At 34.2% G+C, this 14030-nt stretch overlaps 2 protein-coding genes across 2 annotated transcripts; one reads left to right on the top strand and one right to left on the bottom strand.

Annotated features, from left to right (window-relative positions):
• Nucleotides 1-6952: 6952 nt before the first annotated feature.
• On the top strand, nt 6953-11504 carry LOC125188900 (plasma membrane ATPase 4-like). The gene is made up of 14 exons (XM_048085994.1): nt 6953-7084; nt 7415-7633; nt 7711-7848; nt 7928-8242; nt 8313-8639; nt 8717-8836; nt 8920-9042; nt 9145-9249; nt 9336-9645; nt 9738-10252; nt 10340-10513; nt 10613-10795; nt 10868-11049; nt 11129-11504. Exons 1-14 carry the CDS (start codon nt 7040-7042, stop codon nt 11223-11225), a joined length of 2853 nt encoding a protein of 950 aa, XP_047941951.1. The 5' UTR covers nt 6953-7039; the 3' UTR covers nt 11226-11504.
• A 531-nt stretch (nt 11505-12035) lies between these two features.
• On the bottom strand, nt 12036-12754 carry LOC125191259 (ethylene-responsive transcription factor ERF003-like). Its single transcript, XM_048088774.1, has 2 exons — nt 12612-12754; nt 12036-12491 (listed from the first exon to the last, which is right to left on the bottom strand). The coding sequence occupies exons 1-2, from the start codon at nt 12692-12694 to the stop codon at nt 12083-12085; spliced, it is 492 nt and encodes a 163-aa protein (XP_047944731.1). The 5' UTR covers nt 12695-12754; the 3' UTR covers nt 12036-12082.
• Between the last annotated feature and the right edge of the window lie 1276 nt (nt 12755-14030).

Below are 14030 nucleotides of genomic sequence, written 5' to 3'. Positions count from 1 at the left end.
TAATTTGATTACAAATTGAATTAAGGGTAATTATGTCATATCACATGCATAACTAATTAAAAAAGTCACATCATATGCAAATTTAAATTGTGAAAGTAGGCGGGAGCCTTGTTAGTGTTGCCACTAATTAAGAACAATTTTTAATTACTTAAGGCCGAGTTAAATGGAGATTAGAGGAATGCTACTTATGTTTCTGCTATCAAGCTCTAATCAGATATTCAGACCACTACATATGATAATTTTTAGCAATTAGCGTACGTGGCATTTTATGTGAAAAAAAATTAATGACGTAAGATTTGCTTTACTTCCGTTACAAGAAATATGAATATTTACCTGATTTGCACATATCTAATTATGATAGTATGTTAGTTACTGAATATAATAAGTTCAACTATATACTACTCCTATGCATTAATATCAATATAACTATTTAGTATTTGCAATAACTGGCAAAATTTTAAATTACCTATACCTTGCCATGAGTATAAAATGGACAAATGAAAATATTTAATAAAAAGTGTGGTTTTTAGGCAAATAAAAGGTTCATATACGATTGAATCATAGTAACATAATATATGCGGTCGTACGAATTTTAAGGAGTAATTATTTACTATATGGAGAGAGTGTGGGTATTTTTCTTTCGGAAAATAAGTATGGTGTATAAAAAAAATATCATTAGTAATATTTGGGATATTAAATACTATAGTAGTATTATGGAGTATGGTGTAGGCATGGGGAAACGGTTCTCGGTTAATCAAGAACCGAATCTTATTTTTTCAGTTTTCGGTTAACTGAGAACCAAAAAAATAAGGTTAAGGTTCGATTCCAGTTATTAAGTTTAGGCTAATCTTGGTTCTCGGTTCTCGGTTCTAACCAAGAACCGAAAGGTTAGAACTGAATAACCGTTATTTTTTAATATTCAATTTTATATATATATATATTTTAATTTTATTATTTTGGTTTTAGAAAATTAAAAACTAAAATTATGGAAAGTTAAAAATCTAATTAACCACGCCGCTACTGCTCCTTTCAAACTTTTTTAGTTTATATTGATGTTGATGTTTGTGAGATTATTGGTTTTAGTTCATGAAGTTCAATTTTCTAGCATGTTCTAATATACTCTCTCCGTCCACGAATAAGAGTCCCGTTTTTCCATTTTGGTCCGTCTACGAATAAGAGTCTCGGTTCTCATTCCACTCACATATCATTTAAAACTAATATATACAAGTGGGACCCCTATTCCACTAACTTTCTTCCACCCACTTTTCTTAACATTTCTTAAAACTCGCGCCATTTAGAAATGAGACTATTAATCGTGGATGGAGGGAGTATTAATTAACAAAGTTTATTTTTTTTAATTACACGAAATATGTATATTAATAATATTTTACCTACATTTTAACTAAAGTAGCTCATAGTGCAGGTGATAAGCTTTTGTTGAATCTGTCATTCTGATTCACCATCCTCCCGACGTTACTGGCTTGATTAATTTCTAGTACTATAAAAAATTATAGTCGGTGCTTAGTTTACCTTTCTATATATTTGGTAAATAACTAGCTAATAGTTCATTGTAAGATTGAAAATTAAGAAGAGATATGGCGATTTCAAGAAAGTGAGTGAAGTGGAGTATTTGTTAATAGTAACTTATTTACTGTTTAAGTTTTATATTTCGACATTGTGGTATTATGGAGTACTACAAATCAATACACCTAGCAACAACATTCTCATTATTTTTTATTTTCACTGAATGTATTGTATTGTATTGCACTTGAGTTCGGTTCCTTCGGTGGAACCGAATACTGAACTGATCGGTTCCTCAAGTAGCCGAACCAACGAAAGGTACGATCCCGATTCTAGATTTTAGAAAAAATGGGATTCGGTTAACTGACTAATCGGTTCGGTTGGAACCGAACCGACCGAATCCCCATCCCTAGACTATGATGTATTCTACAAGTATCCATAAACTAAAACTAAAATTGCACATTACCAACATGTTGTAGCGCAGTTGATAGCGCAGAGTTGTTGAAGTCACGGGTTCAACCCCCACCACCCGTTAAGGAATTTTCGATTTTAATCCGTAAACCTGGTTAAAATAAAAAAACTGCACATTGTTTGTGGACACAATATAATATTGTATTTAAGATAAACATCATTTATTAGGTGAGCTATGAGTATAAAACTGATAATAATTAGTAGACGAAATTAAGCCTGATCATAAATCAAGTAGAATCTGAATCCAAAGATACTTAGTTATTAAAATGTTAGAGTACTATTATCATTTGATGCAGTCCATCTGTCCATGTACTAATTAAAGATTATTTACATTTACTGAACTTAGCCCTAATCTCACTAGCTTGTATAGTTATATACCCGTATAGTAGTGTGTGTGATCAAATACTAACTAAGTTACAGTAATAACTAATATCAACTTTGTATGTTAAAAATATCAACACACAGACATAAATTTATCAATCTTCTTGTGCTAATAAACTTATGTCTTTGTGTAGATATTTAAATTTTACATGTTGTATTGATATAATTATGTCTTTGTGTTGATATTTTTAATACACAAAAGTGAAAATTATTAGTTATTACTGTAAATTAGTTAGCACACTAACGCAACCCCATATAATTATTACTGTAAATTAGTTAGCACAACGCAACCCTATACGTATATATCTCTTCTTCTTTCTGTTACTTTATTTTGTTTATCACTATTATCACACTCATCTTTCGCGCTTTTCAAAAATTATGATACATAACTAAAGTAAAAGATAAAATTTTTAAAAAGTAATGATACACAATATAAGTATATGGAGTATAAAATAAATTTTTACTCTAACCAATAGAAATATGCTAAAAATAAATATGAACTCTTTAGTTGAAGTTGATTGCCGAATGATAGAACGAGAAATATGCTAAAAACAATAACACACAACATAAATATATTATGTAGTATAAAATATTTTTTTATTCCACGCGATAATAATAAATTTGTAACAGTTATACGATCACAAAACTTTTGAATACATCAACATTAACACTAACATTACATCACACAGTCATATTTAATAACATCCCCAACCATTTATCATACTACTACACAAATAATATACTCCATATCATCGGCGGATCCAGGTGGGATCGAGTGGGGTCGGCCGACCCCACCACCCTTCCCGGAGTGCCGCCGGAAAGCTCTATTCATCGGCCTCCGACCCATAGCGTTCGCATCTTCGACCCCACCAACGTAGGGTGAGATGACGCTCGGAATCCAGCGGCGGCCTCGCGGCAGGGGAGACGACTTGTTTTTTGAGAGAGAGAGATGAAACTGGCCTGGTTTGGCGCTGTGGGGGAAGACGAGGAGAGAGAATGAAAATGCTGAATACGAAAAGTATTTCTATCGTCATTCCTTTTCCCAATATTTGCAAAGTTAATAAAAATAATTTAAATAAAATTTAACTAAAGTTAATGGACTACTCCGTAGATTAAATATCTCGAGACTCGAATTATGGTGTCTCTAACTGTAAAATGGGCTGTGAAAATTTCTCTCTTTTCTTTGTAATAATTATTAGAATTATGGTGTATCTAAATGTAAAAAGGTTGTGAAAATTTCTTTCTTTCTTTAAAATATATTTAACCTTATTAGAATTTCATTTCAAATAAATTCTCGTCAAATGATTTCAATTAAGGTTAAATATATTTCTTACTTATCAATAAATCAAACTTATTATAGTACTTTAATGAATATAAAGTTAATATTTCCTAATTTCATATTTTTTAATTTTATAACGTAGATTTCAACCTTCGTCTTCATATTCAAATTATATTTTCAAAATTTGGGAGGAAAAAATTATACCCCCTCCGTCCCAAGATGAACGAAGCACTTCTTTTGTACACGAGATTTAAGAAATTGATATTTAAATAATTAAAGTAGAAAGAGTAAAATATGAGAGACAGAAAAATACAGAAGTAAAGAGAGAATAAAGTAGGTGAAGAATAGAGTAAGAGTGGGAATTTTTTTGTTAAAAAGAAAAATGACCCACTTATAGTGGGACATCCCAAAAAAAAATATGACTCTACATTAATTATTTATATTAATACTATATATATTTATAAAAATAATTAATTTAAATATTTATTTTCTAGTCCGACCCCATGATATTTGGTTTCTGGATCCGCCATTGCTCCATATTCTAGATTTTGAATTATCTCTTTATACCCAAATTCCAAATAAAATTGATGATTTAAGAAATACGAAATACGAAAAACGGAGTAATTAATTTCTTGATTTCACTAAAAATGTGTAGAGTTTCTATTTTCGAAACTTTATTTCAAATTTAGTGAAATAAATTGTGCATTTATGTGTTTAATGATATATTAAAATCAATTTAAATTCATGTTTACAAAATACTAACCCAAAAATATATGCATCCGTTTGCATGCAAAATTTAAAGATCACCCGCAAAAAAATATAGTAATTAATAGTATATTGTATAATAACAGTTCAATTATATATACAAAAAAGATGTTTGCAATTTGAAAAAATTATATATTTACAAATTTGTGTTTATAATATTCAAAATCACACAAAACAATTTCGACCGTTTATAGAAGTAACTTAAACTCATTTTCCAATAATTAGTTTAACATTTCACATCAGGTAGTATTAATTATTATACTCCACTTTTTTGAAAATATCGACAATATTTGCTGCAGTACGTATTTGCCCACATAACTTAAACTAATTTTGATATAAAATTAAATGTTATATCGCAACTTAATTAGTAATAAAATGATGCTATTACTTTTTCTTTACATGTTACCGAATAGATTAAGAAATTTTTTTATGTAAATAAACGAATAGACCATCACATTCAATACGGTGATTGGAATAAATAGCCTTTTGATCCACTAATTGAATATGGTAGAACTACAAAGTTAAGTCCCTATATTCGAGAGGTGAAACGTTTAACATATTGGATATTTGAGATAAATTGGTTATATCCAAAACTACATGGAGATAGTAATTTGATTGAAAAAAAAGCGCAGCAAATAAGTGCACTAATATCAATCTGCCTAGAAAACAATAAACCAAATTGCCGAAAATAATCTGGCGGGAAAAATAAATTCTCACAAACTAGGGGTTTTCTTTTGAAAAATAAAGCTGAAAGCCCAACCCCAAAAGTCCTTCGTATTTTGGCTGACGGTATTATGAGGGGTGTTCAATTAGGATACGCAGGTCCACTAGGAGGAGGACCGTTAACCCACTGTCCTGCTAGAAACCCACCTCTCATGACCTCATATTTGTGCCCGAGAGATATTGCAACTACACGACAGTAGTAGGAATCGATTCTTTGCTCATTCTTTCAACTCTGGCCCTCCAGAACCAACTACACTGCCTCTGCAGGTAAACGACAGGTTTTCTATCATGTATGTATAGATGTATAGGTAGGAGTGGGACAATATGAGTTCTTACCGAAATTGTCATACCGTACATTACATTGAAAATATATGAGAAAAGATAACACATTTACCTTACCGAAAGTTTTGGTATCATGCATTTATGACCAAATTCAATACGGTTGTCGTACCGCATTCTCTGTAAGTTGTATCGAAATTTTACGGTGTATCGGATTTCGGTACGATACACCGCACTACTGTTATACCATTATAAATATTATAACATAAGTATTAAATATATCATATAAATGTATTCAGTATTCACGGTATATACTGTTTTTACAATATATATTGATGTCATTATATACACGACCGTCGCTATACCGTAAATTCCAATGTATACCCTAATGTATGGTATATCTGAAATTTTATTATGTCGCAGTATATCGCGGTATTAATAATGGACCAAGGTGGGGTCACGCTGGGTTGGCCTACCCCACCATCGTGAATTTCTTCAATTAATCGATTGTTTATCGTGTTTCTTAATAGCAATTTTTTCCTATTCATCGATTACATATAATGTTTGTGAGTTATGAGTACACATCTTGATATACATTGAGACAAAAAACAATATTCTCTTATTAATGATAGATTTTGGAATCGTTTTTAACATGTGAATACTCATAGTACTCCACGATAGATCGTGATAGAAAACTATCTTACTCGAGTAGTATTTATTAGTATTAATTTGTTTGACTCCACAACAAATATTTTCTAAATTGTCATCGTGCATTATATGAAAATTCATATCATACCGAAATCTATTAGTAAGGTGCCGAAATCTATTAGTAAGGTGTCCTACTGTATCGAAATTCAACATGTTTTCGATGCAATAAGTCCGGTACATCAATATTTTCCCCTCTATGTATATATTTTTGTCTTTCTAAATTGAATGTATTATTTGTGTTTTATATTAGGTTTTATTGTGATTTTAATTTTATGTAGCTTAATAATTTTTGTAACTGCTTATCTATATTTAAAAAAGAAAAAAGGAATTTTTTTTGTTCTTGTGTAGGGGTAAGTATTCAGATTTCAAAATCAAATTTTTATTCAATTCTAAAATTCAAAATTTTATGAAAAATTGAATCCAATTGTATCCATGTTGTCCTAAAATCTGAAATCCGTACTATAAAATTCTACCCGGTTTGAAAATTCCAAAATTCCAAAAAAATAAAAAAAATCTGAAAATCCAATTCCAAAAATAAAAAATCCCAGAACCAAAATATGAAAATATAATAGTGAATACCAGAATATTGGTCAACAAAAAAGTTTAATATTTGTCAAGTTAGAATATATAAAAAATATATTCGGGTTTGAAAATAGTATAGCAATAGCATAGAGTATATAATGAGTTAGTTATAGAGTGAAGAAATCAGCGAGCCGACGCCTCCTCTCCAAAAAGCACGGCCTTCCAAGGATTTGTATTACTCAGTCCTACATTCAGTGTACATACACTCATCTCTCATCCTACACCTTTCTCTTCCCATTTTTACTCATCTCATTCTCAGCTATGTTTCTATTGCTTACTCTGTCTCACACCAGATTCAATTGAATATACTACGCTCTTGTAGGTCATAAGATGGATACTGAATGGAAATTTGCCGTAGATGGGAGCGTTGATCTGGTATTCATTCATTTTTTTTTCGCTTCTGATCTGGATTTTGAATTAATCAACTGCTATTTCATAGTGCCACATGCAAAAAGTGTGTAGATATATATATATTTTTTCAAAACATTTCTGAAGATGTTTTTGATTGAACTTGGATAATGCGCATGTTCTGATGAGTTTACGAAAAGTAGACTTTGATTTATGTAAAATTTTTCTTCTTCTGCATATTCTATTCGCATTATGCTTTCACTGTCTTATCGTTTATAATTGTGTTTGAAAGATGTTGAATAGTACTAATCAAAAAGCGGTGAATTCTGTTGAAAATAATCCATTGGGTGATTTCAGGAGAACCTAGCTTTGGAGGAAGTGTTTGATCATCTGAAATGTTCGAGGGAGGGACTGACATTAGTGGAGGCCGAAGACAGGCTCGCAAAGTTCGGGCCGAACAAGCTGGAAGAGAAGACAGAGAGCAAATTTCTGATATTCTTAGGATTTATGTGGAATCCCCTTTCATGGGTTATGGAGATTGCTGCTATCATGGCCATTGTTTTGGCCAATGGAGATGTAATTAATACCTTCTCTACAAACTACTACTATTAGATTGTGAATGATTTGTTGACTCGATCTTGTTTTGTTCTCAGGGAAGGCCACCAGATTGGCAAGATTTTGTTGGAATTATGTCGTTGTTGATCATCAATTCCACCATTAGTTTCATCGAGGAGAACAATGCAGGCAATGCTGCGGCAGCTCTCATGGCTGGTCTTGCACTCAAGACAAAGGTAATCTGCATATTTCATATTGGTTTGGTCTAGTTGAAATCTTAATTGTAAAACACCTTATTTTGATAATCAAATGAAGGTATTGAGAGATGGGAAATGGATTGAGCAAGAAGCTGCCGTCCTTGTCCCCGGAGACATAATTAGCATCAAGTTGGGAGACATTGTCCCAGCTGATGCACGTCTTCTAGAAGGCGATGCTTTAAAGATTGATCAATCCGCTCTCACCGGTGAATCACTGCCAGTGACTAAGAACCCCGGGAGTGGAGTGTATTCTGGTTCCACCTGCAAACAAGGTGAAATTGATGCTGTTGTCATTGCCACAGGAATCCATTCTTTCTTTGGTAGAGCAGCACATCTGGTCGACAGCACCCAAAACGTCGGCCACTTCCAGAAGGTTGTGCATTTCCATATGTCTTCTCACTAGGCTTGGTCTGATGTGTCTAACTTTTGAGTGCTTGGTTTAGGTGCTCACTGCCATCGGCAACTTCTGTATCTGCTCCATTGCCATTGGGATTGTCATTGAGCTTGTAGTTATGTACCCAATTCAGCACAGGAAGTACAGGAGTGGAATTGACAATCTCTTGGTCCTACTCATTGGAGGCATTCCAATTGCCATGCCAACAGTGTTGTCCGTAACCATGGCCATCGGATCCCACAGACTGTCGGAGCAAGGAGCTATCACTAAGAGAATGACAGCCATTGAGGAAATGGCTGGAATGGATGTTCTCTGCAGTGACAAAACCGGGACCCTCACTCTAAACAAGCTCACTGTCGACAAAAATCTAATCGAGGTTGATTAATATATACTAATTCAATTTAATTAATCAAATTGGTATACAACGCTCTAACCACGAGAACTGTTGTGCAGGTATTCTCAAAAGATGCGGACAAGGACCATGTTATCCTACAAGGAGCTAGAGCATCGAGGATGGAGAACCAGGATGCGATTGATGCCTGCATTGTTGGAATGTTGGCTGATCCCAAAGAGGTTTATTTGTAGTTCTATAGATTATATTTTTGGTTGAACTATTGCCCAAAAATTGTTTGATTTTTACCATATTGTTCTTTCAGGCAAGGGCAGGGATCACAGAGGTGCATTTTCTTCCATTCAATCCCGTGGAGAAGCGCACTGCTATTACTTATATTGATAGTAGTGGAAATTGGCACAGAGTGAGCAAGGGTGCTCCAGAGCAGGTAACTGATCTTGTTATTTAGCAGGGGAACGGTTCCAAGTTTCCACTTTCTCTTTTCATGATCATTTGATCACTTAGCTTAACTATTTATGTGTTTTCCTAGATCATAGAGCTCTGCAACCTGAGGGAAGACGTAAAGAAGAAAGCTCTGTCCATCATCGACAAGTTTGCTGATCGTGGACTTCGTTCTTTGGCTGTTTGTGAGCAGGTAAATCTCTGTGGTTTAAATGGAGATATATAGTTGATATGAAGTTTAAAACCTTAGAAGGATCTGACTGATGATTAATTTATCAGACCATACCAGAGAAAACAAAGGACGGTGCTGGCACCCCATGGGTGTTTACAGGTCTCTTGCCACTTTTTGATCCACCAAGGCATGACAGTGGGGAGACAATCAGACGTGCTCTTCATCTTGGTGTCAATGTTAAGATGATTACTGGAGATCAGCTAGCTATTGCCAAGGAGACTGGCCGAAGGCTTGGAATGGGAACGAACATGTATCCTTCCTCCTCACTTCTCGGGCAGCACAAGGATGAAGCAATTGCCAGCTATTCTGTTGAAGAGTTGATTGAGAAGGCTGATGGCTTTGCAGGAGTCTTTCCTGGTTTGCCTCATAATTTGTTGATTTTTTTTTATGTGTGCTCACTCTCTAAGCAAGCCATCATGTACTAACTCTTTAATTCAACTATGGCACAGAGCACAAATACGAGATTGTGAAGAAGTTACAAGAGAGGAAGCATATTTGTGGAATGACAGGAGATGGAGTCAATGATGCCCCAGCTCTAAAGAAGGCAGATATCGGCATTGCAGTGGCTGATGCCACTGATGCTGCCAGAGGTGCATCAGACATAGTCTTGACTGAGCCGGGATTGAGTGTCATTGTGAGTGCCGTACTGACAAGCAGAGCCATCTTCCAGAGGATGAAGAACTACACAATCTATGCAGTTTCCATTACCATCCGTGTTGTGCTTGGTTTCATGCTCCTTGCACTCATCTGGAAATTCGATTTCTCACCCTTCATGGTTCTAATCATTGCAATCCTCAATGATGGAACTATCATGACCATTTCCAAGGATAAGGTGAAGCCATCGCCCATGCCCGACTCGTGGAAGCTGAGGGAGATTTTCACCACTGGAATTGTGTTTGGTACTTACCTTGCAGTGATGACTGTTGTTTTCTTTTGGGCTGTTCAACAATCTACTTTTTTCACGGTAATGCACTATCATTGTCATTTTATTCTACTCTTTTGGAATCATATAAGTTCACAAGATCTTAATAAAAAAAATTTATTTTCTTAGGATAAATTTGGTGTGAGGCCAATCACAAACCACTACCATGAGCTCAACTCAGCTGTTTACCTTCAAGTGAGCATTGTGAGTCAAGCTCTCATCTTTGTGACCCGATCGAGAAGCTGGTCCTACATCGAACGCCCTGGTCTTCTTCTCGTGTTTGCTTTCCTAGTGGCCCAGTTGGTAAGTCACTCTCCAGTTATACCAATTCTTTGAGCAACTTTTTATTACCATTTCAACAACATAAACATTGATAGTTTTGTGTTATGATACACCAAACAGATTGCAACTCTAATCGCTGTTTATGCAAACTGGGAGTTTGCAAGCATCAAGGGCATCGGGTGGGGTTGGGCGGGTGTCATCTGGCTATACAGCCTCGTCTTCTACATCCCTCTCGACATATTCAAATTCATTATCAGATATGCTCTCAGCGGCAAGGCCTGGAAGAACATGATTGATAATAGGGTATTTTATACTTGTTTCCTCTCACATTCTTTAAACCAAGCACACACATAACTAACTTGAATTGGTGTGCAGACGGCCTTCACGTCAAAGAAGAACTATGGCAGGTCTGAAAGGGAAGCACAGTGGGCCGTGGCTCAACGCACACTCCATGGCCTACGAGCTCCAGAGAGCTCCGATGTCTTCGTGGGCAGCACCGACTATAGAGAACTTTCCGAGATAGCTGAACAAGCCAAGAAACGCGCTGAAGTTGCAAGGTAATTAACACAAATCATTATCATACTTCACTTGTTGAGCACAAATTTTGACAAGATAAATTTGGTTGAACTGAATCAGACTCAGAGAGCTCCACACCCTCAAGGGGCATGTTGAGTCCGTGGTGAAGCTCAAAGGCCTCGATGTTGGAACGATACAACAGAACTACACAGTGTGAGTGCAGATGCTGGAATAAAGGTAGAGGAAACAAAAGAGAGGCGGAGAAACTAGAGTTGACTCATTAGTTTTGGTGTATTAGTGCTTAATTAGCACTGCAATCTTTTTTTCCAGTTTATGTTAGTTTTGCAAAGTAGAATAATAGTGCTTGCTGTGAGATTAATTAGAAGCCAGCAGCGCTCTATTCATTCTTCTTCTTCATCCTGTGTTTTAATGCTGTTGAGGAGAAACATATCAGTATTTCTGCAATCTTAATTAATTTTCTCATTATACAATTCAATGTTATCTAATATTTACTTAATTTTCATTTAAAAATGTAATGAGATAGGTGTTGAAAAAGAGAAAAGCAAAAAAGTTAAAGAGGAATGTATCAGTGGATGCCATTGGTGCAGTGTGTTGATAATTTTGATATCTAAAGTGAGTAGAAGACTTTTGAGAATGTTCCTTAATCAATCATCATCCATTATGAGCCCAATTCCCACAAATCTCATTCACATTCAGTTATCTAAACACCCTTTATTTTTGGAAAGTGTTGGATCTGATCAAGACTGATAGCATCATCTTTTCCAACTTAATATAATATATTAATGTGTGTGATATATATTTGTCTATTGAGTTGATGCTTATTTAGTTATAAAATATGATTGGAATTGTAAAATAGGATTGGAGACATGACATGATAGGGGTGGGATCTTTTTGTAATATAGTTGTGGGAGAGAAATAGAAGACTATGTTATTAGAGCTGTTAATAAGTTAAGTTGAACCAAATAATAAAATGTACACCAATTTTAGTGTGAATTGATAATGACTCTGTTTGAAACAAGAAAAACAAAGAAACAGATTTATAATAGTATTTCATTATTGTTGAGAAATAGATGAATTGGAACAAAGCTCAATTGAACCATAATCAAGCAACTCATTTATCATTTGCTCTATGCCATCATCATCATCAGCAGCAGTAGCAGCTTTGAATTCCTGCACATTCTCTGATTTCCCCAGAAATTCATTATTTCCACTCATTTTCTGTGCCTCCATTCGCTTGTCCACAGCTAGTTTATTGCCCTTTGAGACAGAAGTCATGTGGCACCTCTGCAGCTTGGCCATCAGAGTGGGTGAAAGAAGCTGCGTAGACGGCCATGAAGACGACAACGGATCGTACGAGAAGTTTGTCCGAGCCCGGGAGCCACACATGATCCTTGCAGCCTCATCATATGCCTTTGCTGCATCCTCTGCCGTCTCAAATGTCCCAAGCCATATTCTTGTCTTTCTGCAAAGAATGTATCTGATCACTTTCATCAATGCACATTCTTTTATAATAGTAAACAGACACAAATGATACAAATGAATGGCAAGAGTAGTGATGGGAAAGAGGAGATGGATTGCTTACAGCAATGGGTGGCGGATTTCGGAAACCCAAGAGCCCCAGTGGCGCTGGCGTACGCCGCGGTAGCGCTGCTGCGGCCGGGCCATGCTGCTTCGTTTTGCACAGGTGTTTGTGAAGAGACGAAGATTGCGGTATAACAGTGAAATGTGTAGCTTGAATTACAACAAAAACTTGGGTGTTGAACTCTATTTATTGACCGACTAATGTGTTGTAGTAATCAGTTTTTTTTTTGGTCTTATTATCGACTCTATTTTTTTTTAAGGGTGAACTATAAAAATAGTTTTGGACTATGCGTTTATCTCGTCAGTGAACCCTGAACTTTAAAAATATCCCTAGACAATCCTGGACTAAACTTTTATCTCAAAAATGGTCTTTTTTCACTATTTCGTGACGAAAAAACCCTTTTGGAGGGTTTTGGGGGATTTGGGCAATTTGATCTTTTTACATTTTAAATCTTATATTATTTCAGTTATATACTAAATCTGATATTATTTCAAAATTATCATTCTTCTTCTATTTTGTCATCATTCACTTTGTTTCTTTATTTCAATATTAGATTTAATTTTATAAAATTAAATTTTAAATTTTGATTCTTAAATATCAATAAATTTTTTTAATTATTAAAATTGCTATTAAATAACAGATTAATAGTTTTAATCAATATTTGATAGCGTATAATATTTAATCAATAAGGTACGACGACACCTTAGTTTTTAGTCAACTTCATAATTTTTTTAGTCAAATTCTCCTATACATTAGATGCATATTTATTTCGGAATAAATCGTGTTATATGATCTATTTATGAGTAAAACTATTAAATATTGATTAAATCTAAGGTGTCGTCGTACCTTATTGATTAAATATTAGAAACTATCAAATATTGATTAAAACTATTAATTTGTTATTTAATAATAATTTTAATAATTAAAAAAATTATTGGTATTTAAAAATCAAAATTTAAAATTTAAATTTATAAAATTAAATCTAATATTGAAATAAAGAAACAAAGTGAAGGATGACAAAAGGGAAGAAGAATGATAATTTTGAAATAATATCAAATTTAGTACATAACTGAAATAATATCAGATTTAAAATATAAAAAGACCAAATTGCTCAAACCCTCCAAAACCCCCTAAAAGGGTATTTTCGTCACGAACCAGTGAAAAAGGACAATTTTCGAGATACACGCTTAGTCCAGGTGGTTGTCTGGGGATATTTTTAAAGTCCAGGGTCCATTGGCGAGATAAACGCATAGTTCAGGGACTATTTTTGTAGTTCACTCTTAATTTTATAAAATTAAATTTTAAATTTCGATTCTTAAATATCTATAAATTTTTTTAATTATTAAAATTACTATTAAGTAACAGATTAATAGTTTTAATCAATATTTGATAGCGTCTAATATTTAATCAATAAGGTAC

This window comes from Salvia hispanica, chromosome 5, assembly GCF_023119035.1.
Source record: "Salvia hispanica cultivar TCC Black 2014 chromosome 5, UniMelb_Shisp_WGS_1.0, whole genome shotgun sequence".
NCBI lineage: Eukaryota > Viridiplantae > Streptophyta > Magnoliopsida > Lamiales > Lamiaceae > Salvia > Salvia hispanica.
Note: the sequence above shows the minus strand (reverse complement) of the source record. Positions and strands in the feature narration are given on the sequence as shown.

Bases quoted from the DNA above. Each gene is read 5' to 3' on its own strand.
- LOC125188900 (XM_048085994.1), top strand. From the start codon at position 7,040: ATGGATACTGAATGGAAATTTGCCGTAGATGGGAGCGTTGATCTG. The intron at 9,043-9,144 runs GTAACTGATCTT...GTGTTTTCCTAG, and splicing joins GCAAGGGTGCTCCAGAGCAG to ATCATAGAGCTCTGCAACCT. The intron at 10,253-10,339 runs GTAATGCACTAT...TTATTTTCTTAG, and splicing joins AACAATCTACTTTTTTCACG to GATAAATTTGGTGTGAGGCC.
- LOC125191259 (XM_048088774.1), bottom strand. From the start codon at position 12,694: ATGGCCCGGCCGCAGCAGCGCTACCGCGGCGTACGCCAGCGCCACTGG. The intron at 12,492-12,611 runs GTAAGCAATCCA...CATTCTTTGCAG, and splicing joins GAAATCCGCCACCCATTGCT to AAAGACAAGAATATGGCTTG.